Genomic DNA, 22,196 nt, shown 5'->3' with positions numbered 1-22,196 from the left:
GATGGGGAGCTGTGATGATTTCACAATCACAGGGTCCCAGGCCATGTCAGTGTGGTAGCAAGGTATGACTTTGCTTCTCACTACCTTGTAAGCGAACCCACCCATTTTTAACAACCATTTTTTCATAGCAAATACCTGTTTCTTAAGTCTGCCAAGATCAATTGAGAAACTCCATACAGTTTTCTTTTGGGAACTGATAACTTTTATGCTCATGGGCCTCTTTGAAAAAAAAAAAAAAAAAAGACATTAATTAAAAAAAAAGACTTTTTGAAAAAAACAAAGACATTTATTAAAAAAATAAGTCATCTTCCCAACACATAACAATACAATGCTCCAGAAAAATTCTAAAACCTCAAAAGGACTTCAGATTATCATGACAATAATGTAGTGGGATCCAACCCTAACTGTTTCTGTATTTTAAAGTCAATAGAATATAATGTGTAACATTTAATTGTTCTTTAACTACATAAATGCAATTATGATTTTCCCAGTAATTTTTCCGAACAAGCTGAAAAATATACCTTATACCTACCCATGCATTCCTGCAATTACTGATGGGGCTGTTGATGGAAGATTAGAATTTGCTGGGTGAGTTGCTGACCAATGAACCCTGCCAGAATATCCAAGAATATCTGGAGTGCTAAAGGAAATAGTTAAAAGGGGAATGGGATAGAGAAAGGGTAAATTAAATGACTATAGGCTTGACATGTGACTTATAGATGAGTTCTAAAATGGATAAGGTTTATCAAAGATGGATGGGGTAAAATCTCTTAATAATAAAATGAGAAGTGCTTAGAATGAATAAACTGTCATAGCTTCTTTAAAGTCAGGGAAACAACTTTATAATGATCTTGCTGATGATCTGGGCTCAAATCTCTGGTTAGACATTATAAAGTTGAGCTCTTTAAAGAATTCTTTTTTCTTCAATCTTTAGGTTTAGTATCTGTATAATATTCATGATTAGAAGCAACATTTAATCACAAAGAAGAAATGAAATCACAGAGTTGGCATAGACCACAAAAAGCAAGGACATATTCTTTTAAAATGTGATACAGATTTAGCTCATATTTAGTTTCCAGCTTCAAATATTAAATTTACATAACAGATTTCAAGTCAACAGGTGTGATTTCTCATGGGCTAAAACATAAATGATTTCCCAAATTATTCTAAGGTTCTCTAAATTTTCCTTAAGAATTTATTAAGGTGCAGTAGTAACAACACTGCTTAGATACCAACTTAAATTCTAGTGTGAGTGAACCACTGAACTGAGACAATATGCACCACATCTTGGAAAATGAAAGCCTTTGTTAATTCTGATGCTGTTTTAATGTGTGGAGTAAAAAAACTCTACTTATCTGAAGCAGTACAAAGAAATTTTGATAACAGTTGTTGCAAGATGAAGCAGAGATGCACAAAATTAAAGAAAAAATAGGTAATATGAATTCAGATAAACCATGAGTATTAGAAATAAAACAATATAAAGCCTCAATATAGTACCTTTCTTTGCAACTCAAAGTTTTTCAGAGAGTATAATTGATATTGTTCTGTATTGACATCTCAAAGTAGGACATTGTTGGACTATACAATTAAACATAGGACACACATATGCATATACATCCAGACTGCCCATACCCATGGAAGTAAAGGCTTACAACAAGCTATTTCATCAGCTGACTCAACTAAATATTTGGGATTATACACCTCACCTCTGTTAGTCATTTGTGGGTCTTCACACTATGTAGCACTGATAGCAGTGCTTCCTTTCAAATAATTTCTCAAGTATTCTTCATCTTCCCTGAAATCTGTGTAAAAACAAACAATTTCTTTAATTATTAAGTGCATAGAGTTACTAGTATCATGCATGTATTACTAGTATCATGCAGTTGATGAGTTCCTTCTCTACAAATATGTTCAGCACAGGATGCAAAAATGGACACATGTGAGAGATACAGTTTATCAGACTTTGTTTATCTCTGATTTTCGCAGTGGGAAACCTAGCTCTGAAATTCCTCACCAGAACAGCAGAGGTAATGACAAAAAACTGTATCTACCTACCAGGGTTATAACACAGTACTCTGTATTTGGCATGGGAGCATTGGGGGTATCTGTTGTACTCCTTGCACCCCTAGTTAGCAGAAGGACCACCTAATTATCTATTTCAGTTTGGAGTAACCTTGCACTAGCCCATATCTTCATATGCTGCTACACTCCCTGTGCCATGCTCCAGTCTATGATTCACCAGAGAGGATGGCTTTGTAGAAGCAGTACAGAGGTTGTGGAGCACTTGGGAAGCTGTTGCCTATAGGGAATCACTGAATAGTTGGCTGGGCAAGGAACAAATTTGCTCTCTGTCTTGACAGCAGCTGTGCAGGGGCAACAAGTGGCTTGAAAACGTCTTACAGTAGTAGAACATGTTTTCAGAATTGGCCAAAATGGGTTGCATTCAAATTTGCTTTTTCATGTCAAAGTAGACAACTGTTAGTTTAAATGCACATTACGTGACTGTAGAAAATTTTTTCTGTATATCAGGATCCCACCAAGGGACACAATGGATATTGGGTTGTTGTGACTGTAAGCACACAAATTCATCCAAAACTGAAAATCTATCTGAAGGAATATGTACCACTCTGAAGGAATCAGTCAAACTATGAACCCAGTTTTATTACCGTGGTAATAGGCTATGTAGCAAGATATGTCTGCCACATGTCATGAAATTCCAGTGATTTCCTTGGAAGTGTATGGGGGTCACAAAGAGAAGTAGATGACAACAAGAAGTCCTGTAGTAGCTTCCAGCATTTTATGAGCCTGTTTGAAGTTAAATAATATAATATAATAATTATACTGTTATATTATCATAATTTTACATATTATATTAACTATATACTTTAATATTATATAAAATACTTTTTATATTTTATATGCTAATATTTCCATATTAATATATTAATTGCATTATTATGCAGTTATATTATTATAATTATAATAATATAATTGTAACTATATAACTGTGAGGAATCTGATTGATAAAATCTTCTCACCTTTGAAACTTGCAAAAGTAAAAGATAAAAGCATCATAAATGGGCAAATGTGACCCAAAAGTCAATCTGAGAAATGACCCAAGGTGAAGACTTGTTCTAGACTGTCTGTTAGAAACAACTGACAGAAGCTGGTACATTCATAATATGTGGGATGAATGTGGATCTGTAAAAGAAGAGAGCTGAACAGAGAGAGGCTAAAGGTAGCAGGAAAGTAAGCAAGGTTACACTACAGCAAAGCAGCTGCTCTCCTGGGAACCTGCAGAGAAGATGCAAAACTGTGCTGCGGTTATGTAGGTGATAAAGCAGAAGAAACTGAGGTTAAAAAAGTACCCCTTTGTGTTTTTGTTTTTTTGGATCATGCCGTCTAGCTCTTGTGCACTTTCTCTGATGAGCTGCTAACCTATTGCTGCTGCTGAAGAAAACAACTAAGTGCCAGCCTACCACTGGGCAACACACAAAACTCCTCTGTGGTTGTGCTGCCGTCATCAAGCTTTCTTTCTGTAACCATGACATCTTTCTTGTTCATAACTTCCTTGTTATCATCCTAGCAGCTCTTAGTCAACGGTAACAAATATATAGTGCTGACAGTTGAATATGTGCAGGCATTAAGATTTTTCAAGTGAATTGTAGTGATTCTGGCGGCCTCTGCGTTGGTGTGCTTCTGCTTTTTATGTCCATAGAATCATGGAATCACTAAGGTTGGAAAGGACCTCTAAGATCATCAAGTTCACTGTTAACTCAGGACTGCCAAGCCCACCCTAAACCATGTCCCCAAGTGCCACATCTACATATGTTTCAAATGTCTTCAGGGATGATGGCTCCTTCACTTCCCTGGGCAGCCATATTTTCTTGTCCTGTTGCTGGTTACCTGGGAGAAGATACTGACCCCCTACCTGGCTTTTGGGTAGTTGTAGAGAGGGATAAGGTTCCCCCTGAGCCTCCTTTTCTCCAGGTTAAACAAACCCGGCTCCCTCAGCTGCTTCTCATAAGACTTGGTGTTCCAGAGCCTTCACCAGCTCCATTGCCCTTCTCTGGACATGCTGCAGCACCTCAGTGTCCTCATTTAGTGAAGGGCCCAGAAATGGACAGTGGATTTGAAGTGCAGCTTTACCATCTTGGGATGTCTTTGTAGATTTTTATTTCCTGGCAATGATCAGGAAGATCAAGATGGATTTGATTTAGTAGGCCCTCCATACTGATATTTTAGAGCTATTTGATACCCCTTAAGGTCTCTGAGATAATTTTCTGTAACACAGGACTCACAGGGGATACATATTGTTCAGAAGCAGCAGCTGGAAGTGATGGTCTATAGAGCCTCCAGGGTATTGGATGCCCAGGTTTGCCATGTAAATTCCACATCACCTGTTTGTATGCGAGTAAAATATAGATTTTCCCCAAATAATCTGTAATTCCTGAAAACCTTGGATCTAGCACTTCAGTTTGAGCAATGGAGGTATCCCAGCTCTTTGTGGAAAAATTCTACCTAGTGGGATACCCAGCAGATTCTTACCTTAACACTTACAAGCAAAGAGTTCCTAACATCCTTCTTTTCCTTATAAACACCCCTGTAAAAATGCAATAGAACTAAATCATCATATGAAGTCATTATACTTCTTTTGGTTTTTGCTACTATAGAATAGGCCTCTCAAATCTCACTCACAGTATATAAAGCTGTATAACAATTGGTTTCCACCTCAAATTCTCTTCCAAATGTAACACATTTGTGCCCTTCTACATCCTTTTTGCCTCTGTGATATTATTTGCCAAACAGAACAACCTGTGGTAAAAATGTCTCAGGCATGATCCTGTGTCAGGAAATTCATACACTCCTTTGTGTTGTGAAAGAACATATCTAAGATTACTTGTGAAGACAAAACAAAGTGCTTTAATGCAGAGCAGAGAATAGGACTGACAGCATTCTGGGTTTCATTTCACACTCATCTCCCTCAGCCATCAAAGCACGATAGGGAATGGGTACTTAAAAATGGGTTTGGGGCTCCTGAAAAGATAAAAACATCAAATGGCAACTCCCCCAAATATTTTGAATCATGTTGGACTGGAAAACTTTGTTCCTACAATTTCAAACAATTTTATTCTGATTTCAAAATTTTCAGTCCCCCTTTGTAGTATGGGGCAATATTTTTCAGACACAACAAAGCATTTCAAGGCAGCAATAAAACCTCATTTGGAAAAGGCCAAAGTAGGATATTTCAACACACACTTGCCTCCACAGTCCCCTGAATGAGTCAAACTGGAGAACTACTAAAGAGGCATGTATGGTAGACAAGCTGTCAGTTTCTGAAGAAAGAATACTTTGTGAGAAAGCTCCACAGCAGCCCTTGGAAATGACTGTGCAAGGTGCAGGACAGCAGAGGGTCCTGTTCCCAGCTAATTGAGGCCTGTGGGGTTTCTGATAACTTTAATTTCCAAGGGATACATGCACATAGACAGTTGGAAAATGACTACACTGAAGAAATATGCAAAGTCACTACAGATGTACTGATGTGATAGTAGCATTTTGCTCAATGTGCTTGAGAAACCATGAATAAAGCGTAGTTTCAGAGAATATCTTTGTGCAAGAACTGCAGGATTGAAACACTTAGGACTTTGTCTTCCTAGCAACTGCATGTTTCCCATTTCAATCAAATGCTTTTGATCAGATCCTGTTGTCTTCCTCACACACACAACGCCTCTGGCACTGGACAGGTCACTTCAGCCTTGTCAATCTGTACCTGTCAAAAACCATTATCGTAACCTCTTTTACCAGCGTTCTAGCAATGCATTAGCTGATGTTTCAAAAGCACTGCTGTGTAACTAACCCTTGGTGAGAATGCACATGCATTGTGTAAGCACTGCCCTCTACCGTGGATTAGGAGAGCTGAGGAATGAGTAGAAAGTTTTGAAAAGATGATGACTGCCCCATTTTTTACTTAATTGAGGAGGCAGAGGCTTGTACTGTGGAACAAGAAAACATTATCACTGTCCGACATGCTTCTGTCAAATGCCAAGAGCAGATTCCAGTAGGCACAGCAGTGAATCAGGAAGTTGTTGTAACACCAAAGACACACTAAAGAGAGAAGCACAAGTCAGATACAGGAAATAAACCTGGATTGATATGAACTGTTGCTGTGCATGCTGGAACGCACTAAATGTGCTACACTATTACTACATTAAGTTCTGCCAGCTCACTGAAGGGTAAGGGAGCTCTAACAATACCAGGGAGAAGAGTTATCTGTGCCTGTCAGGCCAGAGCCCAGCCCCTGAATGCTGCAGAGGAAATCCCCATCACCAAAGCGTGGGAGGCTTTTTTCCATTGACCCTTAAAACACCTGCAGAATCTAAAATACCACATAGAGCATAACCTTGTTTCAGTAGCTGACTGGGGAAGAAGTCGACGAAGGAAAAATGCTGGTGGCCAGGGGTGAAGTAGAATTATACAAAATAAAATATGCATATAAATATTTTTAAGAAGAAAAGAACAGCAGATGATTATGTTGGAAACCCACATGATCCAATAAAAGCAGTTTATCTACAATTTTCAAAATTGTTGAGTTCAAAATGCACTTCTAAATAAGAAAGACAGTATTTCAAAGTAGTTGTTTATAAAAAGAAACAATTATTTGGGTCATTAGTTATTTTCACTTTTCAATAACATGGCACCTCTGAAAAGTGCTTAGAGAATTTATCAGTCTGAGCCTTCCTGGAAGTCACTGTAGCTCTGCTGCAAAATTTCCTCTGAAAACACAATGTTTTTCCAGTATTTGGGCTGTCCTCCTCTTCCTTGGTGCCTATGTGGGTTGGAGCAGCAGTTAGACACAGGAGATCAGATTGTGGTGTTTGTGGCCAGATTTTCGCAGGAGCTTAGTGATCAACGTGCACCCAGAATGTGAGCTCTATCAGAATTCTGGTTTTCATGTGTGGTTGCTGAACTATTTTTGAAAGCCTGGCTAGCTGCACAAAACATACCCATTTAGCACTCAGTTGCTTACCTAGCTAATATATGGGTAGTTATGTGACATATAATGCCAAATGCTGTATTCATCTTGCACAAATAAATTAATATTATAAGGGAATTATTAACAATCAAACTACTAAGAAACAAAGCAAAAATAACCAAGGAAAACAGACAGAATTAATTCAGAGTTTAATGTTTTGTAAAAGAAATTCTAGAGGCCTCAGCTCTGCAAAATATGTGAACAGATTTTCAATCCTATCCCTGTTCAAGAAATCTTGTTAAGCAGATACCTTTAATTCACTGATTCCAATGGAACTTACACTTCGTGGGTTTGAAAAAACAAGAATGCAAATACAAGAGAGTTTACAGTTGGCAGACAAGTAGAGAGGGTAAGGAAAAAATGAAGAAAAAGAAAGCATGCATTAAAAAAATGGTGCATTTCAAAGTACCACAAAAGCCACTTGAGCCACCGGGAAACTGTTATCTAGTATACCTAAAAAATCACATAAGCAACATACATTGAAAATAGAAAAATATCAATGTATTCAGCTTGAAACCTCATTAATTGTTGGGATAAAAAGATAAAGTTTCAAGCCTACACCACATGTGTTCTGACAACATAGCCTACTCAAGCGCTGGGTTGTACAATAGGCTTATAAATTTTATAAAAAATTTTATGAGGCCTCTTGGTGAAAGAGGACTCCATCAGAGAGAGATTTTCAGAATGCTCTCCCACAACAGCTTCCTAATTTTTTGACTGTCACTTTCAAAAAAATAACCTATTTCTATGTTACCCTTGACAAAGATATGGTAGAAGATTCCAGTTTTCAGGCATACATTGCAGCATATCTGGGGATGAAAAAGAGCAACAAGTTCATTTCAAAGCAAATTCAGGACTGCATATACAAACCATGAATATTAAGAATGATGCTACATTCCAGGGCTGAAACAGACATCAAGAGACTATGCCATTCATGATTTCCCCCAAAGACAGGTTTTAATAAAGCCTGGAAAAGAAACAGAAGAACTGCATTATGATCCAGGATTTTTGGTCACATGCAAAGATGAAGAGTCTGACCCAAAGAGCACATCCATAACTCTCTCTGGGCCATTTTCACTGATTATTTTAGACTGCCACCAGATTACCCACACACTTATTAATAAGTTCATATTCATAAATTTAGCAGTTGTAGATGAATTACAACATTTATGACATGGCTTTTTACACGTGCTGCAAGCTCCCACAGTTATTCCATATCTGAACAACTGAGAAAAGCTGGATGACACATGATTATGATTCCTGAATTTTCATTTTTATTTCAGCCTAATTTTTAAGAAGTATGACCATCACTTTGTCCTAATTAATATTATATGAAACCAAGTTTGAGCAAAGAAATATTTTAAAAGCCTAAATATGAGAGTTCAGTTTAAAAAACAGTATGTTTGGGCTCAGGATATGTGAAGCCTTTTTCCTAACTGTGCTACAGATTCCCAATGGGAACTTGGTGAATGACCTTATCACATTGCACCTGGATTTACATCTGTAAGACTTCCAAGTTGCATGGTAAGGACTTTACAATATAATCTAGAGTGCTGGATATATGCACAGCAGCTCTTCACAACACTGATCTTGTATTAGGGGCTTTTAGGCTCAACTACAGCTCAGGTTAAGACTTTTATCTTTTTTCTAATTCCTTAAGAAAAAAGAAAAACAGAAGATGGTTTCCTGTTCTGCCAAAAGGAAGAGAGGGTGGGTGCAAGGCTACCAGAAAAAACATGCCCAGGTTCACCACTCTTCCTGTTTGTCTCTGCAGCTACATGACAGATGCCTCTTAGTGACTTTCAGCTTTGCTTATAATTTGAATGGCAACCACTTTCTTGCATGGTTTGGGGAAGAACAGTGTCTCACTCTGGAGTAATGCCCGGGCACTGATGCTGTTGCCCAACTGCTGCAAGCAGGAAGTGCTGCTGCTACTCTGTGAGAGTGAAAGTGACTATTTACCAAGAGAGCTTTACACTTTGTATTTACGAGTCATATTTAGACTTCTCAATTCAAAGTATATATCTGACTTTTCAAGGATTTTGGTTGAGTTTAACAGCCCCTACACAGGTTTCCAAAATTACTGGTGAACACATGAAGTGAGAAAAACAAATTATAGGCAAAGTTTATGCCTTCTGACTTCCTTCTTTCTTCTGCTCAAAATCATAGCAATCTTTATGTCTAACAGTCATGGATGGATAACAAGTGTGAAAAACTTCCATTTTCCAGATGGAATTGAGTTTATTATGACTGGGTTTTTTTGAGCTTTGAGATGTCACAATCCTTTAAATCTCAGAGATCTTGGGCTCCCTGTTGCCAGAAATCAATGAAAACAGAAAAATGAGATGCAAGATTCCAGAGAAGGCAATATAGAATCACTTGCTCAGACTTACAAATCCTCCATGTGATGCAAATAGTCCCAGATAGGATGTCTGCCTGCAACAGAGTGCACACATCTGCTTCTCTTCTTCAAAGTTCCACCATAACAGCAGTACAACCTAGCAGAACTGAAGGTTAACAACTCTATAACATCACCACAACCCAGACAGCACTATGCTGTATTTTGAATGTGCTGTATTTTAAAAGCACAGCCATTTCTCAATAACCATTTTAAACTGCTTTTGTCATAATTCAAGCAGAAAAGTTAGATGTAGGCTGTGAGAAACCAGATGACTTGTGCAGAAGGTGAGATAAAATAACCAGAATGGTGCATTATGTCATAAAAACTTGGGATTAATAGTCTTGTTTGCAGTAATATGGATCAAATGTTACCTTATAATCTTACAATAATTAGCACCTCATTTTACCTGTGAATCTGCTGCTGTATGAAGAATGATGTGCTGTTCCCCACACAGGTAACAGCATGTGATGCACTGCAAAAGGATATACATTCACCCTGAAACAGATGTAAGAAACAATAAATGAACAGATCCAAGCTGTAGCTCAAAAATTCCAGCTACTCACAGGGCAGCTCCCAAGAAGTAGGAGTGTTTAGCACATGGCCTGATGTGAGTAATACCCAGCATCAAGTCTTTCCTTCAGAACACGGAGGGCAATATTTCTACAGCTTCTGACCCTCTGCTTTACCCAGTGAAGTATCTTTTCTGTACTTTCCTCACAAATGTGAGCTGGGGAAGACCATTTTAAGGACACATAGGAAAGGCTGATGCAAAGAGAAATCCTGTTTAAATTAAAAAAAAAAAAAGTCTAGTTTCTCTTTTGTTTTATTATTTTAATTCTTATCATTAAGCTGCTATTTTGCCATATCTCAAAAGTTTGCAAATAAGCACTTAATATCAGCTCAAGCTACTAAAGACAGGTTTAGGAATGGCTTAAAGTGAAAACCTTCAAAGTTAATGATCTAGCTAAAAATATAGTTTTCCAATAGCACTCAGGGAGCTTTTGAACACTCAAAGACCATCTAGTGACTAAAGTTAACAATCACACACTTTTGACATGGCAATATTCAAATCATATTACTCATCAAACATGCAACAGACCATTATACTAAAGAATTTTGGAGACATTTGAAGTATGAAAGTATGGCACAGTTTCTAAATAAATATGTTTCCATTTTTTTCACCCAAGATCAGATTTTTACCAGTTTTTCCCTTTTCCCAAATAACAAGAATGCAAGAGGCAATGTCAAAATCATGCTAAGAAGTGAAACACAGTGTGCAGTGCTTGTGTAGTGAGGTTTGGAAGTTTGAACATGGTTAAGTAGGACTAAGTCTACATCAGCATTGCCTTCAAAATTTACTGCAGCAATACAGCAGATAGAAAGTAAATCAAAGGCATGTACATTATTCATAAGACAGCTGTTGGAGGCAGCTGAACCATACGCTGCATGCTCCAAAATTCTAGTTATTTATTAAAATGGTCCACAAGAAAAGAACACAGAGATGAATGGCCCTGTGTGCTTGGCATATCCCAAGATGAAAGCAATCATCTGCTGAACTTGCAGCACATAAAGACTGACAGCTCTAATGCATATGTTCAGAGAGGCTTGGGGGAAAATGGAAATAAGATAGAAATGTGTGATCTCTTGTCTTTTTGGCTATTCCTATCATCAGACTGGGCTACTCTTACAAAGTGGACATACAGATTCTGAGTTCTAGTTTATAGGTAAAAAGTTGGAGATACCCACAAGCAAAGGAGACTCAGCATACACTCTCCTCTGCCACCAGAAAATGCCTTAAGTTCAAATAACATAGTCCAGCTACAATTCTTGTGTCAGAAAACGAGAGAGGGACTGCTTGGGCTTAATCAAAAATGGCAAAAGTTGAAACAACCCAGGGACACTGCACTTACATATACAAAGGGATTTGACAGGTTTAAGAGCTTTGGCTTTCACTTTTAAATACAAAATGGATCAATCACTTTTTTTTTTCACCAGACAGAACATTCTGATGGAATATTTATGAGGTCCCAAAAGACAGGTGGTGACAAGTCAAAGTTTTGCTCTTGAAATAATACAGTGCTCATTTGAATTTGGTAAAAGACTGTGGCAAATATTTAGTTTGGCATATATGCTAAATGAACCAGATCAGCAGGAAGAATCTTATCTTTTAACCTCTGCTGATATTAGGGCTTCAGTAAATTTCATAGGACAGTATAAGCAAGTTGTCTTTAAAATTTAACTACTTCCCTTCTAGCAACACTTATTTCACTGAGTTCTTGAGAACACAGGACAATTTAACATCAGGTCTGAATTTCTTTCTTGGTCTGTCCCTGCAACCAACTCTCACCATCCACAACTATATTCCCTTGAAAGAGCATCATTCAAGAAACCATGATAGCATTATTTATCTATCATCTATCTATCTATCTGTCTATCTATCTATCTATCTATCTATCTATCTATCTATCTATCTATGCTTTTATTCCATCCTGCTGAGGTACCTGTCTTTCCCACTGTATGCCTGACTCTGCCCAGAAACTCACCTATCCATTGAGTTTGCCTGAGCAAACCTTCTGGCTCATAGTCTGGAAGGGAGACATATTCTTATTTTTCTATCATAGTTTGACCAACTTTTCTTTATTTGTCTCAACTTAGCTCTTATTTGACCCCTTTTAAGACTTCTGTGACCTTTTCTTGGACTCATCTAAAATGCTTCAGTCTAAGATAGATTTGAATAGATGAAATACAGAGTAAATAAAAGACACCAATGTAGAAGTGATAGTTTTGGACAGACAGCAAAAACTCCCTTGAGTTAGTGCGTGGGTATGATTACCATGGTGTTTTCATAGATGTCATCTCTTAATGCAAACATCAGATGTAGGAAATCATTACAATCATTCCCTTTACATGTTTCTTCTGTTCTGCTTTTTATATTTAACTCTCTCACAGGAGAAGCATGCAGAAAATATTTTTTGATACAGTCATTAACTGAATATCTAATTTCTCTAGTTGCAGAATGCTGCTGAATTTAGTCTGCTGAGATAATTAACTGTCCACAGACTTCGTAAAAGGACTGTTCAGACAACTCCAAGATTCACAAAACCTGAAATTTACAAACCACCAGATATCTGTGGAGAGGTAAAAGATCTTGTTTGGAATCTGTCCCAGAAGCCTCCGACAACCTAAAATCATAATTACGTGCTTCTTGTATGCAACATTAGCAAATTAATCTGACTTAACAGTTTCTTCAGGCGGCAATCAGAATCAATTTTAAGTATGAATTTTAGTTTTATTAAAAGTAATAATTGTTACAGTTAATAATCACACATAAACCAACTTAATGTGAGATTTGTTAAGGTAGATAATTCGTATCAACCAATTTTTCATCAATATCCTTGTACTCTGTTTTGACATTCTGCATGCATGTCTTCTGTATCAATTTACAGGGAGGGCAGGGAAAAAATATGAAACATGAAATAATGTGAGGCAGTTACTGGCATGTAGTGGTGACCATTGTGTGCACTTGGGATTATTTCTACATGAAAATATTTTTGTGGGTTTATGTGTATGTCCTACACAAAATTTAGGCTCCCTTTCATTAGCACACCTAAACAAAGTTACAAAGAAATTGTTCACTGACTTGGCTTATTTTACGTTTGGGATTGTATCTTCTTTTTGTGAAATACTGGGAAACAGGATCATCCAACGTCTGCCCTGTTGATTTTGGAGGCTGTATTTTGGAAGAAAACATATTATCCCAAGGAACTCCTTTGTAAGCCCTAGATCAACAAATTTTTTAAAAAGTAGAGAAGAAGTTCCCATATAATCATTAATGAATGACACTGGTAGATAGATATAAGGACTGTGTGATGTAGATGTAGAAAGTAACAAAAGTATAGACTTCTTTTTCAATGGGAAGTGAAAAGCTGGGGATTATATGCTGCTTGCTAGGGAACAAGTAGTTACTGCACAGGATTTTTCATTGGATTGTCATCTTCAAAATAGTGTCACTCCCTAAGTGAAAGAGGTAGCATCTCCTCCAATAAGCTTACAGTGGTGAAGGGATTTATTTTTCTGAACTTGAATAATCAGTAAAGGGAGAGGAGACATAAGTAGAGACTGGATACCAGGCACATCGTGCTCCTGACAGGTGCTGAAGACAGATGTACAGCATGCCCTTTTGGAAACTACAGTTTCTCTTCACTGTCTACAGGGGAAGTGGAGATAAAAGGCAAAGACTGGATACAAACTTCTAGATAACTAAAGTTCATAGATGAATCCTATGCTAAATGCCATTAAACAACAGAAATTCTGATTGCTAGAAAATTTTTTATAGTCTTGTATATTCTGCTACCTAAAAGTGCTTAGTAGCACCTTATAAGATAAAAAAATGAAGTAAAAACAAAATCAAAAACTGTTTTAAAAAGAAAGAGTAGTATTTGACTTGTAGACACTGTGCATTGTTTTTGACCCTTGTATTTTAAAATTAGGAATATTAACTTTAGTAGGCTCAGCAACAGTTAATGCCAAATAAAAGACTTTCAAATTACTTTTCCAGATTCTTTCATTTGATTCTTTGGTAGATTATTCTATTTCTCTTTATATACAAATACTAAAGATATTACCATTACTTCTTGTCTCTCTTTTAGTCTTTTGAAAGAAGAGGCTACAAATGACTCCCTGAAAACTACTTGTAACTAAGCATAAACCTCACCAGTTTATATTGGAGAGAACATGTGTGGCAAAATAAGCAACAGAAAAAATCCTAAGTTGTTTAATTAACAACAAATTATTCTGCTATTGGGCAAGGAAGAACAAATGCAAAGTGAAATATATGAACTGTAAGCATGATAAATAATCTAACCCTTAGTGAAACAACAATTGTTTTATTCAATGGCACTCAGCCTTAAAAAGATTATTTCAAGTTTTTTACATTATTTCCAAATGACCTATTAACTTATTAGGCAGTATGATATTACACATTTTCATTGTTTTATGGGTATTTAATAGCACAGATATTTTTGAATATGCTGTAGGACATTTTTCACAGAATCAAAAAATAAACTGACTTGGAAGGGACCCTCAAGGATCATCAAGTCCAATTCCTGGCCCTGTACAGGACCATACCCAAGAGTCACACCATATGCCTGAGAGCATTGTCCAAATACTTCTTGAAGTCCCTAAGGCTGGTGCTGTGACCACTGTCCTGGGGCCTGTTCCAGTGCCCCAACACCCTCTGGGAGAAAAACCTTTGTCTAATATCCAACCTAATATCCCCTGACTCAGCTTTAGGCCATTGCCTCAGATCCTGTCACTGCTCACCACAGAGAAGAGAGCAGTGTCTTCCCCTCCTCTTCCCCTTATGAGGAAGCTGTAACTGCAATGAGATCTCCCCTCAGTCTCCTCCAGGCTGAACAGACCAAGTGACCTCAGCTGCTCTGCACAAGGCTTCCCCTCCAGACCCTTCACCATCTTTGCTGCCCTCCTTTGGATACTCTCTAACAGTTTCATTTCTTTTTTATATTGTGGCTCCCAAAACCCCCAGCACTCAAGGGGAGGTCACCACTGTGCAGAGCAGAGCAGAGCTGAGTGGGACAATCCCCTCCCTTGCCTGGCTGTGATGCTGTCCCTGATGCCCCCCAGGACACACCTGGCCCTCCTGGCTGCCAGGGCACTGCTGGCTCATGTTCAGCCTGCCATCAACCAGGACCGCCAGTTTCCTTTCCATGGCACTGCTTTCCAGCGTCTCATTCCCCAGTCTGTTCATACAACCAGAGTGCAGATTCCATCACTTCCCCTTGTTGAACTTAATTTGGCTGGTCATTGTCTGGACATCTCATTTGTCAAGGTCTGAAAGTTTGTAAATAGTTCACTTGTTGTTTTTCAAGTTGCACATTTCTTTTCACTTTACTTTGCAATTTTTTTGTTTCTGATTAGACTTTCTTCTTTCTATTTCTACAGGCAGTCAGAACTTTTAACTTACTAAGTACCTAAATACTGCCTAAAGTAATTTTCTATCAATATTTGAAATGGAAAAGAGGCTAGAATCCTGCCTTGAGATACCTCTCAGTCAATGTGATGATTACTTCTCTAGAGTAATGATTACTGTGGAGAAAATGCTTACTGCTTCAGCAGAGGAACTACTGAGTTCCCTATACAAAGGCCACAGGGAAATTAATATAATGTGACCACAAATATTTCAGTAAGTTCTGCATTAAATTCTCCAACTGAGCCTCTTAAAGATACAGTAGAAGAAAAATAATATTTTCTCATGGATAAATAATTGGTTAGAAGATCACAAATAGAAGGAAAGGATAAATAATCAGTTTTCTAGGTGGGGAGAGATCACTGGTAGAGAGACCTCAAGATAACCCATCTGGGCCTATAACATTTTTGCCTAACATATTCACAAATTAGCTGTAAGTAGGGAGCTGGAATGTAAGTGATGTGCTCAAAAAACAAATGTATATATTCATGAAGACAAATCTTTGAATCCATGACTATTAACTAAAACACACAATCTCCTGGTCGTCAATCCCTGCTCAACAAATCATCTCATGATAGCAAAACATTTGGAGGAAGGATGATGACTTTATCAAATATCCACAGTCTTGGATAAAATGCTGGACTACATGGGCTTTTGGAGAAATCAAAAAATCTAGTTGCAGCATGAGTAAACTACTTATATCTTTTAAAAATGGTTACTACCAAGTCTATAAGTTAACTATAGTATTTCCTATTTCTCATTTCCCAGCTTTGAAGAAAACTGTGTCTTCAGATGCATTAGCTTCCAGCAGGGGCAAGAAATCATCTCTGCTCTTTACCAGACTTGTCAGATAACCTGGTTCATTCTGCAATCCCCATAACCTCTGTGTTAAGGCCTACAAATAGAACAATATCTACAAACTGGGCGGGGGGAATTAATCACCAGGTCTTCAGTACAAATACACCTGCATGGCTAAATTCTGAGGTCATCCTCCTCCTAACCACTGCAAAGAAAAATTGAGACCACAGAGAAAAGGGTAGAAAATTCTGTTGTCGTATGAGTGAGAGAAGGGGACTCCACAGGCAACCACTATTAAGGCCTGGTCTTTTGGCACAGAGCACCTCCCCTGCATGGAATACATGGAGAATAGCTCCTCAGCTGTTGTCCTTTCTCTGATTCTTCAGTCTTAGAGCAACCTTCTTCTCACACTTGCTTTGCTATTACAGAACTTCACAGAGTTTGCTTTGCTCAGCAGATGCAGAAGTCTGCTGGAGAAGTTCAAAGTTGTGGACTGCCAAAGCCACAGTGCTACATCTTCTCTCAATAGAGAACTGTCTGCTGCAGATGTTTTATATACCACAGCTCATCTGTCTCAAAGGCTGCTTCTCTCTCTTTTTTTTATGTTCATCCCAGACACAGTGGAGAAAGTGACTGTAGAATTTGCTTACAAAATGCCTGACTGAACTCTCTTTCAGCACAACTTCCCCAAATGACTTAGCTGTGGAATGTCTTGGGACTGGTATCTAGAAGGGTAAGCAACGTACATCACATGCCTGAGGGCTGGTAGTTGGGGTCTGAATCATACAGCTAAAATCTGGAATTTGTTTATGCAGTCACATTAAAAATAGTACCTAAAACCCCATCTACTTTTTATATTAATATTTACACATTTGAAGTTAATATCTCAGCATCACAAAAAAAACTTGTAAATGCATATTAGGTTTGGAAGAGCACTTACACCATTTCCTTAAGAAATTTATGCTGCACTATATCTGTTTCAAGGTTTGTCCCTGAGTTGTTTGACTTTTCCTGACGACTTCAGCAGGGTCAGCATTTTAGTCTAACAGTGACCTTTCCTGAACAAAATAACATCAGAAAGCCACCAGTTTCTATCTGCTTCCTGGAACTACTGTCCATTTCAGAGCACTTTCTCGACTGTAACCCAGATTACTGACTTGATGTCACTCAGTTTCAGGTTTGTCTGTGTTCATTTCAGGTGTGTCTCTATGGGCCAGAGTATGTCTCTCTCTGCCTGCTTTTCTTTGCACTGGAAAAATTATTGGGCAGATAAATTGCTTATCTCAAATCTTCCTTCCTCTTCACTTTTCCAGAGGCTTGCAGAGAAAAACAGCTGAACATTTTTGACTGATTTCTGTGGTCTAATTTTCATATGTAAATGAAGAAAACAGTAAATGAAAAATAAGAGTGAAAATTACATGGTATGGGAAAAAAAAGAAAGGAAAATTATGTAGTTTATTTTTTATCCCTTGTGGTTTCTTAGGTTCCTTACAGTTCTTTTATATGGCTGTATTAAGCAAAGTTTGTACAGAAACTGGGAACCAAAACCACTGCCAGAATTTATGGTACTTGGAGACTTTTTGATTGCAATAATGTGCATAAAGTATTGTTAACTGTGCAGTAACTGCACTATTTTCTAGCAAAATGGAACTAGGAGTTTATTTACATTTTGCCACCATGTTCTAAGAAATGCCTCTCCTCATCTATGAGCATGTAGCATGGCATACCATAAAATTTTGTTCTAGCCTTAATGAGCATTTCTCTATGAAAGTCCCTGAAATTAGCTTCAAACATATTGCTTATTGTTAATTATGTCCATCCTTACAAGTCCTGGGCTGGTATTTCTGCTTTCTACTATTTTTGTCAAAAAATTCTGAAACCATCAAGCCAATTTTATTTTATGTTATAAGGAGTGAATTTCCATTTTGGTGCTACAGTCACTACAAAATAATCAGACTCAAATTTATCTCTAAGACAATGATATAAAACAAGAGGGTGATGTGGTACTTTGACCAATATGTAATGGTAGTCTTTAAAAACTACTGTTCTCTGATCAGCCAGACACTGGAACAGATCTCTAAATGTGCTGCACTGCAACTTGTCAGGAAATACTAAAATACACAGAAATATCCAGGGGATTTCCTAACTTTGGAGTCATTTGAGTTTCTTAGTTTGCATTAAAGTGGGTGTTCATTAGAACTGTGATAAATAATTTCACATTTTACATAAATAGATTTTTAAAAAAAACAGTAATTACCCTTGAAGTTGTTTTGTTTTTGTTTTTTTTTTTTTAGCATTAGAATTCTCATTATAATTTGCTGACTGGTACCTCTTGGCTACAGCAGGAATAATGAATCATAAAAACACTTTACTGCAATTGTTACATTCAGTTTCACAATGTAAGAATGCTCCTTTAGTATTGTTCCTTAAACATAAGATTGTTCCTTTAGGACACTGGGGAATGGAGTTCTGAAACTCATTTTATTTATTTGTTAAGCACCACCAGTTTCTTCAGTGATTAAAAAAACAGTTTACCTCTGAGTCATACCCTGGACTTCCCCCTTCTGTGCTGGCTGGTTTCCTCCAGGAGGTCTCCATGGTCAGGCTGGGCTCTCTCACCTGTGCTGGGGACACTGGGGAGGTTCCCTATCACTGTAGTTTGCCAGGGATTCGAATGCTCTTCCAACACTGGGCTGCTGTTCAGCATCTGCTGCTGGACTCACAAAACCTGAGCGGGGATCTGCTAAAGGCACAACATCCTGGTGTGGAAATAAAGGGTATTTGCCCCTACTGGAGGGGTGCATAGATAGAATTTAAGGAAATAAGTACTGTTCTCTCTTCAGAGATGGCAAAACTGCGATTGCTCTCAAGATCCCTCATAACAGACATACACATCTCCTTCAACTTGGTTACCCTTGGTGATCATCTTGTGAACTGGTTCAACTGGCAAGGAAGTTGAGGACTTTCCAAAGGCACTTTTCTGCCATTCAGGTCCATCAGACAACAGTCATTCTCTTCTGTTTTCCTAGTGTGCAGTAAACTTAAAAGATGCAACTTGCTCCTGTCTCTCCAAGATTCTGAAGTCCCAGCCAATAAATCACAGTAAAAGCAGAGGCCATTATCCAGAAAAAACAGTGTATAGAAGAGCATGGCAGTGTTCAAGTACTGGATTCTTTACTGAATTCTCTGAAAAGAGATTTATCAAGTATGGTACAGAAAGAACTGGGCCATTGAGTGCTTAGCTTTTTTTCTGTTGCTTGGTAATGATGGAAATCACCTCTTAGTGAAATTTCTCCTGGTGTGAAACTTGGTTCATGCCTACCACTGTAATGCAGTCCTTCAAGGGGACACACATAACAAATTGTAGTGACAGCAGAGAATGTTTTATATGCAGTGTGGGCACTGTAAGCCAACACACTGAAAACACAGAATTCTGTCTGATACATCCCATGTCCACTTTCCATCATAATTCTACATTTACCTGAGTGAAAAAAAAACTTCCAAAATTTGACTTCTACCAGTAACAAGCCTTTAAATGCCATACTGGTGTCTATATTTACTGACTCTTAGCAATTTCCATATCAAATATTATTAGTTTCACACTAAAAATTACATTCAGTGGTACAGATTGATTTTATCCTCCCCATCTTCTTACTTCCTCCTGGAAAGCTTTAGAAAGAGACAGCTTTCTAAAGCTTTCTAAAGAGAAAGCTTTAGAAAGAGAAGAGGTAAAGACATCGGACCTAGGTAAGGCACAGAATGGTAGACATCACAAGGATGGCTCTTGTTTTGTTGCATTCATCTTGTAGAATGAAATGCAATTTAAGCTGTCTTGGATTTTATTGACAGGGATTCTATCCTATTTATCCTGGTAAGGGAATTTGCCAAGGAAGGCTGAATTACCTCTATTGTCAACACTGTGAAGTGATCCATGCCTAAAGAAGCACGTGGATGAACTGGTTTTGTGTCCAAACTAGTCCTCTCTGCTACATCTGCCTTTTACTTTGCTTCAGGATTCCTGTGGATTATTCTTGATTCTTTGATATAAAGAACTGCTTTCATTCTCTGGAAAAGTAACAATACACCAAATCTTCCACTAAAATGACATTTTTCTGTCAGACATTATTTGCTCCCCACAGAATTCCTTGTGTCTCTCCCCTCTTTTCCTTGCCTCCATCTTTCAGAAAATTCCTTCTCTCCTGCAGCACAGATTCTAAATACTAAAATGCCACCGGAGAATGCAAATGCCCTTGGATTCCAGACAATTTGTCTTTTTGTAGCAGTGCAATGAAGACAGAGCAGTAGAGCTATGGATGCCCACAACAATGTTTACTTTAGCACTCTAGTTCTTTAGCTCTGCAGCCAGGACTTCCCTGTGTCCTAGGGTGACGCTTGGTGCTTATATCCCCTTTCGTGTGTTCTGTTTATGCTGGATATTATGTTCTGTGCCTTCAAGACTGGCTCTGAAGAGTGAATGGTTTGGTTTGGTTTTGCTATCAGCTGCTCCCCCACAGCTGACAGGGCACAGACAGGGCAGTACACAGTGCTGCTTTTGCTTTTTGCTTTGCTCTTGCTCTTGCTTCTGCTTTGCTTCTGGTCATTAGTTAGTTTAGCTAAGCAGTCCAAATTTTTCCTGGACTGTTTCTCCTTTCCCTTTTTTTGGACCTACTCGAACCTGCTCGGGACTGGGACTGGGAACACCGAGGGTTTGCACCCTGTGGCTGCAGCAGCTGCCCCAGCGCTGGAGGGACTGAGAATAGAGTGACCACCCCCAAGAGAGACTTTCTGAATTTGTAATCTTTTTCAGAGCAGTGAAAGAGTGATGTCATCTGGTATTGTTCATTTTGTGTGCTGGGGGGTGCTGTGCCTGTTAAATAAACAGGTCCTTTCCACTTCTCTCCAAGGAATCCTTCCCGAACCGGTTGGGGGGAGGGGCCGTGTGGGTTTGCTTTCTGAAGGGGCCCTCTTTTGGAGGTTTTCTCCCAAATTTGCCCTAAACCAGGACACCCTGGTTTATATTATTTTAAGAAAGAGCTGCCGGGAGCGCAGTTCCCTGTGCCCCTGGCCGGGAGCAGCCCGCGCCGCCGCAATCCTGGCTGCTCCAGAGGAGCTGTCCCTGGAGCGGGGACGGCTTGGGACAAGTTAACCAAACCCAGCTGCGGAACGATTTCGGATGGCACCGCGGCAGCAGCAGCAGCAGATGTTTCCCTGGGCTTTGAGGATGTGAAAGCCTCTGCTCCGCTCCCCTCCCTTCCCTGCTTTCGCCAGAGGTGAGGGCGGAGCTCGCGCTGCGGCCGGGAAAGCCGCACGGCCGCCCCCGCCCGGCGCTGCAGGGTAGGGAAGGACGGTGGGCCTGGCCTGAGGGGCCGGCCGGGGCGCGGGGCCGCCTCCGGCCCACCCCTGCTCCTTCACCTCCTCCTCCTCTTCCTCCTGCCCACCCTCCTGCCGGCAACCCACGCAACCTGTTCCAGCACCTGACAGCCCTTTCAGTGAAGGCATTTTTCCTGTCATCCCATCTGAACCTCCTCTGGTGCAGCTTGAGGCCATTTCCTCTGGTCCTGTCGCTGTTCCTTGGGAGCACCCCTCGGTAGCCTTGCAGTTTAAAGGCTTTACCCATCTACGCTCACGCAGGAGTTTTGAACTTCCTTTTCCTGTATGAATTTGCAGATGGATGCAGGTGTAGCCGTGATATTTTCTGAAAAATCCTTTCCTTAGGATTTTTTTCTCCTGAGAAGCTGGAGGCCTCAGGAACAAAATGTAAACAATGGTTATCTGCTGCTGTGGGATGCAACAGGTGCATCTGTGATTGGTCTCATAGAGTTGTTTCTAATTAATGGCCAATCACAGTCAGCTGGCTCGGACTCTCTGCCCAAGACACAAGCCTTTGTTATTCATTCTTTCTTTTTCTATTCTTAGCTAGCCTTCTGATGAAATCCTTGCTTCTATTCTTTTAGTATAGTTTTAGTATAATATATATA

General features: G+C 39.0%; 1 protein-coding gene across 1 annotated transcript; it reads right to left on the bottom strand.

Moving 5' to 3' along the window:
• Positions 1–528: 528 nt before the first annotated feature.
• On the bottom strand, positions 529–21,835 carry SPMIP7 (sperm microtubule inner protein 7). Its single transcript, XM_058804147.1, is given in 9 exon segments — positions 529–640; positions 10,708–10,812; positions 11,348–11,386; positions 12,549–12,616; positions 13,075–13,213; positions 18,838–19,003; positions 19,006–19,053; positions 19,056–19,132; positions 21,693–21,835. Coding segments are annotated over 9 exon segments (897 nt in total).
• Between the last annotated feature and the right edge of the window lie 361 nt (positions 21,836–22,196).

The sequence above is a fragment of the Ammospiza caudacuta genome, chromosome 1, assembly GCF_027887145.1.
Source record: "Ammospiza caudacuta isolate bAmmCau1 chromosome 1, bAmmCau1.pri, whole genome shotgun sequence".
NCBI classification, from domain to species: domain Eukaryota; kingdom Metazoa; phylum Chordata; class Aves; order Passeriformes; family Passerellidae; genus Ammospiza; species Ammospiza caudacuta.
This window is presented reverse-complemented; position numbering and strand designations above follow the sequence as displayed.